At 47.0% G+C, this 17,625-nt stretch overlaps 1 protein-coding gene across 6 annotated transcripts in view; it reads right to left on the bottom strand.

The window, feature by feature from the left end:
• fcho1 (FCH and mu domain containing endocytic adaptor 1) overlaps positions 1–17,625 on the bottom strand; it is a 59,318-nt gene that overhangs the window by 33,696 nt on the left and 7,997 nt on the right. For 5 of the 6 annotated variants that reach the window (XM_088622215.1, XM_088622217.1, XM_088622216.1 and 2 more), the window contains 2 exons: positions 14,984–15,024; positions 13,033–13,086 (listed from right to left, as the gene is read on the bottom strand). In XM_088622215.1, coding sequence (XP_088478341.1) covers positions 13,033–13,086; positions 14,984–15,024 — 95 coding nt within the window. Of the gene's footprint in view, positions 1–13,032; positions 13,087–13,650; positions 13,864–14,983; positions 15,025–17,625 lie in introns of all 6 variants that reach the window. The other variant, XM_088622220.1, reaches the window with a different exon arrangement.

The raw sequence follows: 17,625 nt of genomic DNA, 5'->3' as shown, positions 1-17,625 counted from the left end.
ATAGCAAATTACAAGGAACAGCCAACACTGCAGATGCAGCAAACTGAATTAAAAAGATTTTAAGAAGAGGCTACTTATGAAAAAGACTTAGGTGTTTGTATTGACACATCATTTACATCTCTTGGACAATGTGGGGAAGCAATTACATAAACAATGTTAGGATATATAGTTAAAAGTGTACAATTTTAATAAAGTGATGTTATGTCACCACCAGTATGGCCTGTGAACTATTTCAGTCACAACGTTACAAAAAAAGATCTTTCTGCTCTCTAATCAGTCCAGAGGAAACCATCTGGACCCATTCTGGGGTTTAAGGGAGTGTCCTACACAGACAGGCTGAAGGAACAGAACCTCTGCTGTCTTGAACAGAGACTACAAGTATTCAAAATCCTCGAAGGCGCTGATAAAGTCGGCTCTTCGGAATGAACAATGAAACTACAGGGAAGTGCAGTGAAATTGTCTGCATTTCTATGCATTTGGTGCACCTGCAGAATTGAGCTGGGCTCCAGTAAGCTCTAAAAAGGACAATTTCTTTTCAAACCAGTTGTACTAATGCTGCATGTAAATAAAATATTAATGGCATAATATTAATATTAATGGCATAAAGCTGCCCATGTTCATCTGGAAGCAAGTGGGTCCAGTGAGCCTGGCTGGTTCCAGTGACAGCTGCTATATTTAGATTTACTGTAAGACAAGCCTGGTATCGCTTCACGTCTCCCAGTGAGCAGGTGAGGAAGTCTCCCTTTCCACAAGTCAGATCTGCTTTTTTTTGTCAGCTGAAGAAGACTGGTTGTCAAAAGGAAGGAAATAAAGCAGGCTGATCACAAGCCAGTCTTTTCACTCTGTGTCTCATCACCCAGTAGTCCGGGTTCCAGAAATAGCTTCTATAGCTGCAGGGGTGGAAGAAAGGAAAACTGCACCAAGCCTGGATCGAAAGTCCTCCCCGCAGCCCCCAGCTGTCTGATATTCAAGCAGCTCCCGAACCCCCGCCCAGACGGCGCGGGCTGACCGCAGCAGACTTGCAGCGGGCGGGGGGCAGCTCCAGCTTTCTGCCAGCCCACACAGGGGCGCACTCAGCGCACGGCCCGCGAGCGGCCTGCGCCTCGGGGTCCACCCACGCCGCGCGCTCGGCTCCGCGGAGCCTGTGACCCCTCCCCAGACCGGGACGCAGCCGCGCAGACGCACCACGTGCACCTGCCCCACCTCACTGATGCTCGAGAGAAAACACTGCGTTCACGGCCTCACCGCGGAGCTAAAAATAAAGCGTGGTTTGTCACTGAAACTTCAAGCACAAACAGACTTGGGTCTCTTATTCGATCCGTGATCGATGGTAACGGACACCGTTTCAGTCCAGTTTGAAGATCGCTCGAATGAATGGTTCCAATCAGTGTGTCACCTTTCACCATTCTTAATGATCTCAGAAACACGGCCCTGTAGTACGTTAATGTCCAGACGGCAGAGCTGCGCACGTCCCACCGTGAAACGCTCTTCGATCCACAATGTGCGAACATGACAGACCGATCGATCAATACATCGCCGCCTTTAACTCTCGCCTTGTCCAGGCAGGACTGGGTCTCTGTGCAGCACAAGGAAAGAGGGGATATTTTAGGGGAAGACGGTCCTGAAATAACAATCTTTTCTATTGTGATTAATGACACAGCGGGCTGGCCGAGTACAGAGATTCTAAATCGGTAAGATTCAAGTTCTGCACCTAGTCAGGTCGTTACCAGCCTGACAATTAATTGCAGGGTAGCAACTGGATAGTATGAGTTTTACTTGAAAAACAGGACAAAACACAGCAGGACATTTCTGCAGCCTGGCACAGCAATGTCAGGGCAGCTTCAGCACAATGTTAAAAAATTTCATTTCATATAAGGATTCCTTTGTGAAGACGATGTCGCTCTTTGGAGGACATATCCTCCTCGCCACAGCTAGGAGCCAGCAGGTCTCTTGCACACTCAACATGTGCCAATGGTCATGCTTAGCAAGATCCTACTGTACTGGCCAAACACAGTGCAACAGCAACCACAGGCACTGGGGTTTCTCAAAGTCACCTTTTAACTACAAACCTGCCCCAGAAATGATCAGCTGCCACAGGCATTAATCCAGAAAACAGTTACAAACGAGGGGGAACCATTCGGCACACCCAAGGATCTCGACCAGCCAATTCCTGAAACAAGGTGGTTTGTTCCAGACTCCCACAATTCTTTGCATAAAGAAGTGCCTCCTGTTCTTGGTTTTTAGTGCACCTCAATGAGTGCATTCTGTCGGAGAGATTAGTGTTTTCAGCGGAGTTTGTCTGCGAAAGTGATGGTGCATCCTGAATTGCTCACTCTGAACTATCAAACTGTAAGTCAGCACATGACTATTGCAAATTGCTCCAATGAAAAACATCTTACTGGCCATTCTCTCAAGGACAAACAGACAAACTGAATTGGATATAAAATATTTGCAGACGTCCTGATCCTATGCAGGTTTATGTAAAAAATTTGTTTTCCGGTCCATTCTGAAATCTAAAAAAGGTTTGTTTTGAATGAATTAATTATTTTGTGTAGCCTAGGGAGATCCGCTTGAATTTGTAATGACAAATCTGTGAATAACGATAGTATGAAACGACCACAAGACTTTTAACAGAATATCTCTGCAATGAGTCAACTATCATTTAAGGGCTTAAAAAGGGCATTTAGAAGTTAAAACAGATCTCAAATCTAAGCACAGGGAGCCTGATGGCAGATTTTGTGCTCTTAATGCAAACTGAATTTTGTCTGCACCCTTTTTTAAAAGTTCTGTTGACAGGTATGTTTAGAATATTATTTACCATCTACTGCCTATGAACTATACACTGCCTCACTCCCATAGATCATTTCACCTGAAACCCAAGAAAATGCTCACATAAAGCAAGATTTATTCATGGGGTGGTTTTTTCCCCTCCTTATATGTGAAGGCATGCCAAGACGACGAGGCTGTGCAGTGCTCGCAAATCTGTACATCCGCCGTGAAAAATAAGAAGTTACCGGTTCTTATTCTGAAGCTCCAATTTGCCAGGAGGAGCAGATTTTGTGATGAGCCAACAGGCACCCGCAGGGCGGGATTCTGCGCGATCCTGGGAAAGGGCTGCCGGACTGACTTTCGCGAGAACACAGAGCTCCAGCCCCCGCGGGGGGTAAGTCGGGAATCAGGAAAGCCCCAGCACTGAGGCCAGCCAGCTGAAACAGGCCCCGGTTAGCATGCGCTGGGAGTAGCTGGTTGCCGTGGCAACAGGTTTCTCCTGGCAACGGGGCCCACTAGAATAGGCAGCCTCTGTGTGCGGCCGTGACAGCTCCTTCATTGTGAAGGCAGGCAAAGCCGGGCTTGCAGTCTGAGCTTTCAATGCTGGCATCCCTGTCACTGGAATTAGGTTTCCCCCTCTGCAGACAGAAGCAGACACTTAATTGGACGGCCATCTCCCTTCTCCCCGCACCCTCATTACAATAACAAAAAGGAAAAGGGGCGTAAAAAGAAATGCCTCGCTTGCAGAGTGAGAACAACTGACTTTCAGTGCTCCCCACAGGAGAAGAAAGACCTTTCTTCCTGCGCTTTGTCGCATGTTAACACCGCGTACTGCACGCTGACCTGCGGCTGCAGCCAGCCAGCCAGCCTCAGCCCGGAAAGTAACGCGCCTGATTTAGCGTCCTTTCAAACTGCGGGCGTCAATGTGGGGCACGCTGACAAGCCACTCTCTCTCGAGAACTGCCCGCCTGAGCCACCTTGAGTTCGCCGCAGCTCACCAGAGGCCGGGGATGGTGCTCTCTCTCAACCGCGGCACGCTGTCCTAATTGGTCCCACTTAAACTTAATGAGAAGCATCCTACATTCCCCGTGCTCAGGTAAAACCAATTACCTCCAAAGCAAAAGCTGGAATAACTTTAAACCGTGCCCTGGGAGGCTTACGCTGAGTGCAGGCAGCTCCATAAAACCAGCAATGACATCCAGGACTTTGTGACAGGTTTCCGGAGTAAGAAAGCGGGAGCTGGGAGCCGTGGCGTGCTCCTTGCTCACCAGCCTTTACAGCGACGACTAGGAGGCCCCTGAGCTGCGAGAGGCGCACGTCTGCACTGCGGCGCGGCACAGACGAGCACGGCTGTGCTCCCAACCGCTGCCCTGCAGCAGCTCAGCCCCGGAGTGATGGGAGTCGCACGCCAAGGGTCTGAGGTGCGAATACCGCTACAGCAGCAGCAGGCATCGGCTGGGAATCCGCAGGGACGTCCCAACTAGCCGGGACTTTCAGGTAGGCTGGGGAAGGACAGATAAAAACCAAGGCTGATTTCTTTATTCTCCCCTGAGCAGCTGACCGAGCAGAAGAAGACAGGCTCTAGTATTTACAGTACAGTGTGCACTACGAGGGAGTGTTACTGCTCTCACTGCAGGAGCTCAGCCATTTCACTTCATCTTCTCTGTCTTTGCAGTTCAAATGGTTTGAATCAAATTGTCTTTATTGAAGAAACACACAGATCTCCCATCATAACTTACACAGAGCTAGAAAGCAACTACTTTTCTATAACAAGGCTCCCCATTTTAGAGTCTGGCTGTGAACAAGATACTGGACTGAAACTGGAAAAGACGCTGGCCCTTTGATCTGGAAAGTGTGTATATTACCTTGCATATTGTGATCGGTTTAACTGCCCGAATGTGAGCAGAAAGAAATTTAAAACCGATTCTTCACCTTGCAAAACACACAACACAGCTGTGATGGTTAAATACTTGCAAATTATATACTATACAGGAAAACTGGTTCTTTCAAATCAACCTACCCCTTCTTCTTTCCCCCAAAGACTCAAAAAAGTTATGCCTCCCTCTTGGACTCAATTAAGATTCACAGTGTCTTTAATGTTTGGATTAATACAGTGAAAAACACCTCAATTATAAAACACATTTGGGAAAAGCTCCCAACTTCCAGTCAGATTCAGACCATAATTACCAGTGTCAGCCAAGCGTAATGTGAAAAGGATGGTGTACGATGCCAGATGCAAAATAACAATAAACATGATGGAAAGTGAGCCTACCATGATTGGAATGGAAATTGAAACTAGTCAGAAGGTCACAACCACGAGCCACACTAAGGGGTGTTTTCCTCATCACAGATCCAGAAAGACTCAGTCCAACTGTGTTGATCTGTGGTTCTGGTCGTTCTGAGATTTTGTCAGTGGACGCCTGGGAGTCCACAGTGAACAGGAGAAACTTCTTTACCTTAAGGGTTGTGGAGGAATGGAACAAGCTAACACTGTTCCTGACTTCCTGAGTTCCAATATCCCCTCTTATGTCAGGAAATGGCTGGATGAGATCCTTGGATCAATTAGCTACTAACTACCAGAGAGACAGGATGGACTGAATGGCCTCCTCTCTGTTCCCATACCAGCTCCCCCACAGCAGGAGATGGCTGGGGGGCCCGTGTGCGCGGGCGACGGGTTTTCATTCCAGCTCAGCTCACGACAGGCTCCACTTCCCTCCTCTCTTCAGGCACTGGCGCTTTAAAACGGCCAAGGAACCCTGCAGAAACCAAACCCTCAAAGACCAGGACAGGACTCCCCTGCCTTGGAGAGACAGAAACAGGAAGCACTCTGGCGCAAGATCAGAAAGATAAGATCAGGCCGATCAATCTTGTGGGCGCTTGAGAGGGGGGCTGTGGTAGAAACCATATCTGCCTGCTAGTGAAAAAGCACCTGTCCATGATAAGGTTCACAGGGAATTTACAGCTCAACCCTGCTCCCCCCTTTCCTCAGTTAATCACTGATTAACCAGCGGCACGTAGGTCCTGCACTTTCAAATCAGGAGGCCATCAGAAACATGCCAGATACCTACATCTGTGTCAGAAACCTGACACAGCAAATGCTTTCTCAGAGTGTCCTTTGCGATTTTTATTAGAAGCAATAAATTAAAACTTGTGCCTGCTGTAACACTGCAGTCCTTAATAAAATCTCATTTTAGTCTTCGATTTTCTTTGCGGAGGGGAGGAGCACAAGCAGTGTGATTTTTATTTAATAAAGTGAAAAGTTCTATTTCAATATTTCATGTCCAAGTTCTATTTCATTACCCTTAAGATTTTCAGCAAAAAGCATTCCCAGAGTAGCCTGGGTTTTATTCCTTATTACATATTTACTGTGATACTGAATCAAAATAGGACAGAGCACACAAGCTGCTTAATCTGCCATAGAGAATCATTACAGGGGATACGTTTTTAGGCCAATAAATAAAAAACCTTTTATTGATTTTTTTTAAATGAGAGCAGTCTTGCGGCAATAAAGTGTGCGTTCTGTCTAACATAGCAGAACCTGGAGAAATAGGAGAGGTCACAGAGGATACTTCTGCCGATCTATCACACGCGTTGGTGACCAGGATATCAATTTTTTTGGTAACATTAACTGAGGCTAAAAAACAGTGAAAACGCATAACATATTAACACACTTAATGAATATTACCATTACTGATATGTTCCACTGATTCTTGAATTTTGCAAACGTCTTTGTCTTGAAGACATTATTTCCAAGTAGGATCAAGCTCTACCTGCTTGTCTTTTGTGCATTCCTGGCTTTCCTGACACCCAGTTATTGCAGCAGAGCGCATTTGACACCAAATACAATAAATTAAAACTTCTGTTTTAAAATGAGCACCCTGCCTCTTTTGAGAAGTCAAAATCCTGGTTTTAAAAATAGAAGAAAATAAAACAAACTCCTGACAGGCAACAATTGAAGATACATACCAGCCGCTAATCAGAGGAAAGAGACCAATTTAGATGCAGTTCAGACTCATACAGACTGGTACAGTACTGTAATTATTCCCTCTATGCCTAAAATTAATTTGAGCTTTAACTCAGTTTTCATAATTACCACATCCAAGCTCTGAACAGCATGAGCTGACACAATGATACTCCCCAAGCAAAACTGCACAAAACGACTCCATTCGATTCCTGAACCTTTGTCTTTTTGAAGCCACTACAGGCCTCTTTCTTTGGGAGCTCCGTCTGCAGCTGGGTAAGAGATCGGAGTCAGGGGCGCTTTCACGGACAGCGAGTCCGTGCTTCCCTGGATGAAGATACCCTGGCTCATTCAAGCCCACCCTGCCTGGGCAGGTCTGGTGGCAGCGGGGCGACGCTCACAGCTCGTGGCTTGCCAGACGGACGGCACACAGCTGTGCATGGCTTCCACCACAGTCCTCGCCTACCGGTCTCAGCCTGCACACTGCTGAGCAAAGGGTCTCACCGGGTGAGAACAGGGAGCTCAGCCAACCCAGCCAGAGCTCTCCACATCCCCAGCTGTCTGGACATGCTACGCTCCCCAGAAACACAAAAGAGGGGAATCACATGGCACTGAATGTCAGCAGACAGACATCATGCTTCACTTCGACACAATAACAGAGCCAGCTCTGTTAAAAGGCCATTGCATAATGAGGCCTATATATCCCATCAGCAGAGAAGCATCATTTATAACTCCCCACATCCACACACATCCTCCTCGAGTACTCCTCCCCCAGCCCAGACGCACACAGAGCAGTGGAGATCACAACAGCTAGGGCTCCCCGAGCCTCTGCAGCTGGGCGCTCCTTCAGCACTCTGGCCCCCAGGAAAACCAGCCCTGGGCCTCAGACACAGCGAGCCGGCCTGAGTGAGCCACTTCTCCCTCACACATTGCGGAGGCCGTGCGTTCCTCCAGAAATTCAGGACGCGGAAAGAACTGGGTCACTTGCAAGCCCCCGTTTTCAATGCTTCATCGCCTATGTTTTTTTTAAGGGAAAGAAATACATAAATCAACTGGCTCGCATGAAACACATGCATCGCCTCTCATCAAAGCCAAGGGAAATGTGCTTTTCCTCAGGGCGCTGGCAGAATCAGTTTATGGTAATCAGTGTAGCACAGCCACATCTGGCAGAGAAAGGGACGGCCCTTCCATCGTGCCACACAGCCCCTGCGCCTCTGACCTTGACACCGGGTCCAGCAGAGCTGCCTGCGCTCACAGAGTACTCTCAGTTCCCTCCAGAGCACTGCAGCTGCTCGCAGGGAACAAAGTCACATGAACATAAGAACAACATTTACAAATGAGTTGAGGCCAATCAGCCCAGCTGGCTCATTTGTTTTCAGCAGCTCGTTTATCCGACAATGTTATCCAGCCATTCCTTAAAAGAAGTCAGGGAACAGACTTCAACAGCATGACTGGGCTGCTTGTTCCAGACTCCCACAACTCTTTGTGTGAAGAAAAGTGTAAAGAGGTGAAGGCTGTTTGAGTTTCAGGATCTCCTGAAGAAATCCAAACTTTTTTTGGAGTGCTCTCTCACCCAGAAAGGTTCAAAATACCTCAACCTCCAACTATTGTTTTATATAATGACTATTTTATACGGTTAGAAACACTGCGCCACGCTTTACAACAGAAGAACTATATCATAAACACAAGACAAAAACAACACAATAAAATGGCTCCGCTTCCCAGAGTAAAATATAACACTGAAACACATGGGCTTGGGCAAAGGGTCTTTTCTACCCACAGGTGCGTCAGAGTGAAGGAGGCAGGACAACCTCAGCCAGCAACCCTGGAACCCTGGTCTTCCCAGGACACCCCGAAACAGGCAATCAGGTAGTTTCTCCAGCAAGTAAGAGGTACAGCAGCCCTGATCTCTCTCCGCAGTCCCAGAGTGGGAAGTATCATTGAAACGTGTAACGGGAAGAACATACATACACACGGTGATTTCGTTCAAATTAACTAACCAGTTGCATTTACTGTATATAGAACTTCCGTTCTCTAAGGATGCCAAGGTGCTTCACATATAAGACAGGACCCACTTCATCCCCCACTCCAGAGCAGCCCCACTGCACAGCAGATCAGGGGGAGGAGTGAGAAATTCCTGCACTATCTGAATTAAGGGAGAACTTGAAGGAGGTCAGATTGTACAAGTCCGGAGTGGAATTCTCAGCTCTACTCTCACGAGCAGTGTCATTTACCAATCTGTTACACAAAGGGGATTTCATTAGGTAACGCAGAAAAGGTTGCCTACATGGCATTTTTTGTTTGTTTTGGTTACATTCAACACATTTTAGGATTGAGATTTTTGCTGTCGGTACAGTACGACAATAACATGCACCGCTTTCAGTGTTCAGGAAGCCGTGACAGGAACATGGGTACAAGAGCAGGCCGCGGACGGGGAGCGTCGCCGCACTGACGGCTGCTTCCTCCGAGGCCAGTGCGGTTTCGTTTGCAACGCAGACGTGCCTCAGCAGCGCACTGAGGCTCGGCCCCACCTGAGGGCCAGCGCTGCGCCCGTGGTTCTCGCTTCCCCATTCAAGGCAGCAGACCCTGGTCTACAAATTAAGAGGCTGTCGCAGTTATTTCCCCCAGCATTGTCCTGAAAACTGTTATTTTGCTCACTTGCAGGAACAGTTTTTCCTCACAATAGAAACCGCATAAAATTCAGGAGGAAATCTCTTGGTTTTGATCTTCAGAAGAAAAAAAACAATAGTGACTGCTTTTGACATTTTGAGATGTGTGGAGTAGTTGCCTTGCACTCTAACTGGGGAGCAAAATGCAAAAAAACATATTTTCAGCCACAAAAGCAAAATGCAAAAAAACATCTTTTCAGCCACAAAATTAAAACAGTGTTCTTTTCCTTAATGGTAGCAGAATTACCATCTTGTAGCCTGATCTCAGCAGACTTCTGATGCTAAGCAAGGCTGGGCCTGGTCAGCACTGGCATGGGTAAACTCCAAGGAACTATAGGCTGCTGCTGAAGTGGCGCTGGTGGACCAGTAGGTGGCTCTCTACCCTCCGGATCACAATTTCCAAACCAATGTCCCACTATGGAAACCAGGGACACAGTACCGCAGGAGCTGCCATCCTTCAGATTAGACCTTAAAAGGAAGTCGTGGCCACTTGGTCAGTGAAGCATGGGTCAGAGCCATGCTCTCTGAGTGTCCTCTTCCACCTTACGGCTGGGGAAGCCCTCAATAAGCAACTGATAGTTTGCCAGTTCGAGTCCCTGCTGTGGAACGTCCCTCGAGGGAACAGCAGCCGTCACGCCAGTCCAGGCCCAGCCAGATCGCTACATGCTCCCTCGGTCGCTTACTGCTACAGAACCAGGAGGAGCTGCTCTGGGGAGGAGCTACTCGGAGCAGACTTTACCGATACCCGCCACCTGATGGCACTGCTGGGGGCTGCACTTCAGTGGTGAGGAACGGAGGTGTCCTCCTATATGTGAAGTGTTTCCGTTACAAAAGGTCCTACAGATATGCAGGGAATGATTATAAAAGTGCAACAGCTGGAAGGGAATAGGGAGGCACAATCTTCCGACTCATTACCTCAGCAAAAAAACGACAGGATCAGTGGGCTTGTTTTAAGGACTCAGTAGAATAAACTGGGGGAAAAAAAACATAACTAAAATCTCTATTTCAAGTGATAAGTGATAAATTGCATCTCAACAGCGAGCGATTATGATAATTCAGTCTAAAGAGACTGCATGTCGTGAGCGATGTGAACTCCAGAATGAATGCCTCTACTAGAATAAACTAAACGCCAAATTAAATCCATCCACGTTCCAAATCCATTTGCAAAAACTCGTCTGACAGGCAGGAAGGTTTTAGAACCCGCTAGAGAAATCCGGGTTTTCTCGAACCGCTCCTCAGCGGATCTACACCGGCCTGCGGGAGGAATCCCTACAGCAGCCGGCCTGTATTCCAGAAGCAGCTCGGGAGCTGGATAGGATGGCCAGCCCCGAGGGGCACTGCGGGCGCGAGGTCTGCCTTTCACGGTCTCGCTGTGGCTCCCTCGGCGGCAGGCGAGGGGCAGAAGGCAGGCCTGACCCCCCAGCGGAGGCAGCACTGCAGCCACACGGCCTCCGACGCTCTGCGTTGTGTATCAGGCCCATTTATCCATCAGGCAGAACAGTGGCAACACTGTGGCGATTCTGGACCAGCAGGGAACACGGAAGATTCCCAGGAATCTCCCTTACTGATTCCAAGCTCTTCTTCCCCTCCCTCTCCCCTGAGGACGGCTGACTTTCCGGGTGATGTACACCATCCCTCCCAAAGGAACCCACAAGTGATGCAAGAACAGTGAAAACACAAATAAAGATCATAAAATAAAATAATATATAGAAATATTATTCATAAAACACAAGTAGAACCTATATGAACGTGTACTTAAGCCTGAGAACAGGGGGCACTACTTTACCCAAAGGGTTGTGGGGGTATGCAACAAGCTACCCAGCCATATTCTTGAAGCTGATACTTTGCTGTCATTCAAGAACCATCTGGAAGAGACTCTGGGATCAGTAACCTACTTACTATGAAACGCCTAGATGGGCTGAATGGCCTCTCGTTTGTAACTGTTCCTATGATATTAACTACCAGCTCAGGGCTGCGAATTTAGGTGTGGACTAAATTAATGTACAGTAAGTACTACCACGTGCTAATTATTTTCAGAAAATAATAAACAAATCCTTATTGGGTACATTATTTATTCTTGATGAAAGTACCTGTTAAATACCAGCGCGTCAATGTGGATAACATCTTCAAGTGGCCTAAGAATTGTACACAAACCACAAGTCCCTCATCTAAAAATCAGCATCTTTTCAGGCCAAAACCTCCACAACACCTCCAGGACAACAGCAGCACGAGTCATTGTCACAGAGCCATTATTTCTTACCTTCTTATTAAATGAAGGAGAACTGTAGGGCTCTTCGTGTGAATTCAAGCTCCAGATTTTCGTCTGCAAGGCACTTCTAACTCTGAATTTTAAAGCCTAGCACTCAAAGTATATATATATATCATAGTGACAGAAGAACAGGATTTATGCCTTGCCTAGTTTGAAATAAAATGAATGCAAAAATCAGAATGCTGAGAAGCATTTCACGTTAGAAGAACTATTCTTCATTCCTAGAAAAAAAGCACATCAAGGCTACGGATTGATTTTTTAAAACCTCTCATGAGCTGTGAAAAATCGGCCTGCTAATTTTACAACCCTTTTGCTTATTCTGCACAGCATCCAAACATTCTCTGCTGTGCTTTATTGGAAACAGAAATGCTCTAAACTAGCCCTGCACTAGTGCAACCTTTCAACACAGAACAAGGTACTCACTCACTGAACACCTGTGTGAAATTGTATTACTCCTGGCACTCTAACAATCAGCTGCAGTATGAAATGCAAATACATTAAATAAAAACTCCCCGCACCCCCAATATCAGCATACACAAGCATATCACTTTGACACCCAGGGAAGAGGACTTGTTGACAGCAGAAATGTTCTTTTACAACACAGATAGCGAAGAACAAATTAAAAAAATATACATGGAAGCCAGACATCACTTTCCAATAAACTCCAATAAAAAAATAAAGTTTGCTCCTGAGGAATTTGTACATCAGCAACTCTTTCAAAGTTGCAGAAACTCTCCAGTAAATCGGTGATCACGTTAACATCCTCTAGGGAAAATAAGTGACTTATATTCACAGTCATGGCATTTGAAAGGAGCCGATTCCTGTCCTGCATTTCGCTGAAGCGATACAATATTTAACCTTGTGTATGAGAGGGTGTTGGGTGCCAAGTGCAATGTCATTCATTTCAGCATAAGTAGTCCAGGACAGAAGGACATGTGTCAGTGTTCCACACTCTAGATACCTATTCAGTAAGGTCTTAAATAATTCAGCAAGGTCAAGAAACAACAAGTGGACCATCATCACTGGCTGAACAGTAATGTAACATTTTTCATCTTTCCCTGTTTTATTTCCATACCTCATTACATTACATGCTTTCATTACAAATGGGACATGAAATTTCCCATAAAGCAAACGCGCACAAGTGCATGTGCCAACCAGAATCCAGCTCGCTTGTGGACCACTTGAATAGAAGCCCTAGTGGAACAGAAAACCAGGCCTCCTTTCATCCTAGCAGAAACTAGAATTATTTTCAAAGATACTGCGACAGGTCTTCCTTGCTATGTTATTCAGTCAGACACGTTGTGATGTTATTTTTCCCAAACAGCCTCACATGGAAAGGAGAGAAAACAAGGAATACCACTCACCCAGAAATTGTTTCTAAAGATCGACATCTTTGTTTCCTTGGATTTTACAGGACCCTGAAAGAGGAGAGGACACAGCAGTCAGTGGCCAGCCAGTGCAAAGGCAAACATTAATCCTTATTCCTATAAGATCTCCTTGTGTAAATAACTGGAAACATGAAGTTGCGATCTATGTGAAAGGGAGAGATATTTTCATAATTTTGCTAATAAGCATGAAGACAATAGCTAGGCCAGAGACCGGCTGAAAGCAGGTGAGAGGTAACTTACTGCTCAGTAACGTTACTTTGCTGCTGTGTTGAGGCCAGTTCACACCATAGGCATTGCAGCTGTGTAATGTGATAGAAAGCAAGTGTCTGAGTTACTACATTTCCATAATCCTCACAGAGCCCGGCTGAATATCTGTGGATCTGTCAGTGAAAGAAGATCCACGTACACCGAGGGCTTAAAGCCACTGGAGAAGCCTATATGGCATACAGCCAGGCCTGTGTATAGTGTGTGTTCTCTTGAAAACCTGTTTACATAGAACATATGGCCAGACAACTATGCTGGTGACAAAAGGCCTATCTAGACCTGGCCCTCACAAATAACACAGTACAGATGGCGAAGAGCTACTCCAGTCACCTCGAAGCGGGAGTTTCTGGGCGTCGGTCAGGGGCCCGTGAGGGGAACAGTGGAGCGAGGGGGGCGCAGAGAGAGGATGAGCAGGCTCCGGAAGGGGCCTAGGAGACGAGCCGCTGGGACAGGCCGCGGTCCTGCACTTGCCGGGGAGAGGTCACAAGGGAGAAGGCTTCCAGGAGGCGCAGGCCGGAGCTCGGAGGATCATCCCTGATTGTGCTGGACATGGAACAAGAACGGGATGCGTGCCCGTGATGCCCACGACTCCCAGCAGGATATCCACGACAGCGTGGGAGCCCCTTTTACTGGAACCACCCCAGCCAGTTGGAAGCATTCCTTAGGGCACAGATTCCCAGACTGGGATCTTGCGGTACCTCATGGGATTCCAGGAGGCCCACGGACAACTTGCTAATCAAGGGGTCTCTTAGCACACATCAACGAGGGGTCAGACTCTTGCTTTCAAATGGCATCTGCCATGAAATACACCACGTGTGTAATGTATATAGAATGCAAATAATCATAATAACTGATTTCTTGAGCCTTTCCAAACCCAAGGATGCTGAAAGGACATGATGGGGAAGATAGAACTGCGTGGGTCCTAGGATCAATTCTGGTCTGGAGTGCCTTCTGTGTGGAGTTTGCATGTTCTCCCTGTGGCTATCTGGTGGTGCACCAGGCACAACAGTTTTCTCCCACCTTCCACAAACACGCTGACTAGATTTAAGGGCAGCTCTGAAGTGCCTCTGCGTGAGTGTGTGCGTGTGAGACCCCGTGATGGATGGAGACGTCCCATACAGGGTGGAGACAGGCTCCAGGCTGGGAATGAGTGGCTCTCTGATAAGGAGAAGGTGGATGATGCCAGCTACTGGTAAGAGCAGCTCTACGTTTCCTCAATCGAGAGACAACCAAAACAGCAGGAAAAATGAATAGGTGGACATGGTATTGCATTATCCACAATTACCAACAGATGGTTTTATCTGTGACAGATTGTTATTGATATTTGTATAGCGCTTTGGATGAACATTCTTTGCCTTTGTACAGTCTTTTATTAACAGCCCAGATGCTTTTACTGAAAGCCGGAGTCAGAGCCAGCAAAAAGACCGGCTTCCCCATTCCCCCCGAGGGAGTGGTTTAGGGGATGACCAGTCATGGAATTTACAGAAGGCATAACAGAGCTGACAAAGCCCTAAATGACAGCACAGGCTAACCTGGAAGGCAAACACGCAGTTCTAATGGCTGTCGGACTCAAACGATGCAACAGGTTTTGTACAACATCTGCTCAGCAGCTCTCCTGACTCAGGTTTGCCGCGTCGGACGATTCTGGTCAGGAGGCACTCACCGTGTTGTTCCCCGTCGGGTCATGGCGAACTGGCCGAACACCTGAAGAAGAAGAAGGGAGCAAAAATGAGTGACACGAGGGCAGGGACAGGGATGTTGCAGCTCCTGCTGAAGAGCAGGGCTGTGCTGTAATATTCCTCCCCTCGCAGCAGAGAATCTCCCTGTGCACGCAAAACAGCACACGACTTCAGCACTGCGAAACACGGGGGCCTCGCCCACACAAGGACCCCGAAACACAGGAAAAGCTTCAATGAATAAGAAGTGGGGGAGCCACTCTACCCCTCTGGATCTTTTGGTCGCTAGCCGCTAATTGAGCAGGAGGATGTCATCCAGCTGTTTCACGACAGTTCTAAGGGAATCAGAGGATCTGATCTCCTCACCCCCGAGATACACAGAACGACACGCGCGTCCGGAGAGACATCAGTGCCCTGTAACCAACACACTGACACACTGCCCGGTCAGGTATGCACCTCGGTCACAAGCGATGCAGAAACAGCAGACTGCAAAAACTCACATCCACCTCACCCGAGCAAATTAATAAATGGTGGTGGGGGGGGGGGGGGGTCTAGAACCCGTGTCTGAACACGCGACGCGCGAGGATCGTCGGTTTCTCACGCTGTCCAAACCTCGGGGGCTTACAGAGCGACCCTGATCTGACCCCTCTTCCCGCGGGGGTGCCAGACAGTCATGCCTCTCTGCGGCCCGCGGCTGCGTTTCGCTGACGGCAGAGGTTTCATTCTCTGACAGGCCTGTGTCCTGGACCCGATCTGAAGAGGAAATCGAGGGCTCTTTCTCTCTTCTCTGCTAGCAGTGCTCACATCCTTTCCCCCCTCAGCGGGGATAACCGACCGGTTGGGCCACTGTCTGTTGCTGAGCAGTTCTCCACAGTGGCATAAAAGGTTGTTAATAGGAGATGCTGATCTTACTGTGCTGCAGCGTGTGAGGTAATTACAGGTGATGAGAGAACAAAGGAGAACAAAGAATGACTGTTCATACCCATCTGCTCCAAAGGTTTCATTTCCCTCAGCACCCTGTTCCACGAACAACACTGTGACCTAAAAGCCCATTATCTCTGCTTGCATCCCTCTACCACTGGGACCTACATGTATTTTTATATTGCAAACCCTTCTGGATATCACACCATTTACTTTTACTTCTTATAAATCTATACCTTAAATGTATGGATTTAACATTGGACAGCATGGAGGAGCAGTGGCTAGCATTGCTGTCTTGCATGCAGGGGCCCTGGGTTCAATTCTGGACCTGGGGGGCTGTCTGTGTGGAGTTTGTAGCTTCTCCCCTGTGCACATGGCTTTCCTCCAGGTGCTCTGGTTTCCTCCCACAGTCCAAGGACATGCTGGCAGATTAATTGGCTTCTTGGAAAATTGGCCCTGGTGTGAGTGTGTGCATGTCTTGACACACAAATGCTGTTTTAGTGCCTGTGTCTTGTTTTGGCCAAATAGTATATATAGTACTGCCAAATCATCCATCCATTACCCAATTCAGGGTCGCAGGGGAGCTGGAATCTATCCCGGCAAAGCAAAGGGCACAAGGTAGGATACACCCTGGATGGGATGCCAGTCCATCGCAGGGCACACACAGACACAACCACACACACTCACACCAGGGTTAAACATCCCAGACGTTAATTAACCTACAATGTAATACAAATGCTTTTCCCCCCCCATAATTAGTACATCAAAGTTCTTTTGAACTTTGCTACCTTTGCAAATCCACTGATTACACCATCATTAAAGTCCTTGCGTTTCCAGTTTTATCACACTCCATTTGAAAATGTTACCATCCAAAAGTTCACTGCTGAACTGAACTTCAACTTCACTGAACTTCAAATTGCTTTTTCTAAAGCAGCCTGATGCTGACAGAACCAATGCACAGACCATCTGGCTCGCGGTGTGTCAGAGGAATACCCACAGAGCTGAAATCCCCCAAAAAGATCAGCTCAATTTAAAAATACGGAGATTTTAAAAAACACCAGTGACAAGGGAAAGACTACATAAATCACAGACAGGAGCAATTGCTTGTTTAAGTTCCTAAATACACAAAACAGTTCAGGGATAAGCTCCTTAACCAACATCTTAAAAAATTCTTCAACATCATTAAGACATAATTTATTTTGTGGGGAAAAATATATTTCCAAAATAATGACAATTAACATCCTGTGTATATCTGATTATTTAATCTATTATTTTCAAAGGTGAATTACTGAAGGTTTTATCAATGCATCGATAAACAAAGCTGTTCTCCCAGGGTAGCCACACTGATACAAAATTAAAGGGCTTTTAGCGTAATTATAGTTTTTAATTGCTTGGGCTTATTTCTAGAACGGGATTTGGGTTTTAAAAGCTAAATAAAAAAAACAATTAAGGGGAATCAAGATGTCAGTAGTTTTTTTTTATAATCTTGTTACAGTAAAAATAAAAAGGGGCTTCACTCGTTCGGACGCAGAGAGCCGGCTGTCCAACAGCTGCCAGATGCCAGGAGCCCAGGGGCAGGAGTGAGCCCCCTAGTCTCACCCTAACGGGGTCAGTGATCTTAAAACGGTCTGAACTGATCGCAGATCCATCCGATCCCATGTCTGCCTTTCATTCCAGGAATTTTTAAACAGGTCTCATTTACAACAAT

The sequence above is a fragment of the Lepisosteus platostomus genome, chromosome 27 (genome assembly GCF_059453375.1).
Source record: "Lepisosteus platostomus isolate fLepPlt1 chromosome 27, fLepPlt1.hap1, whole genome shotgun sequence".
In the NCBI taxonomy this organism is placed as follows: domain Eukaryota; kingdom Metazoa; phylum Chordata; class Actinopteri; order Semionotiformes; family Lepisosteidae; genus Lepisosteus; species Lepisosteus platostomus.
This window is presented reverse-complemented; position numbering and strand designations above follow the sequence as displayed.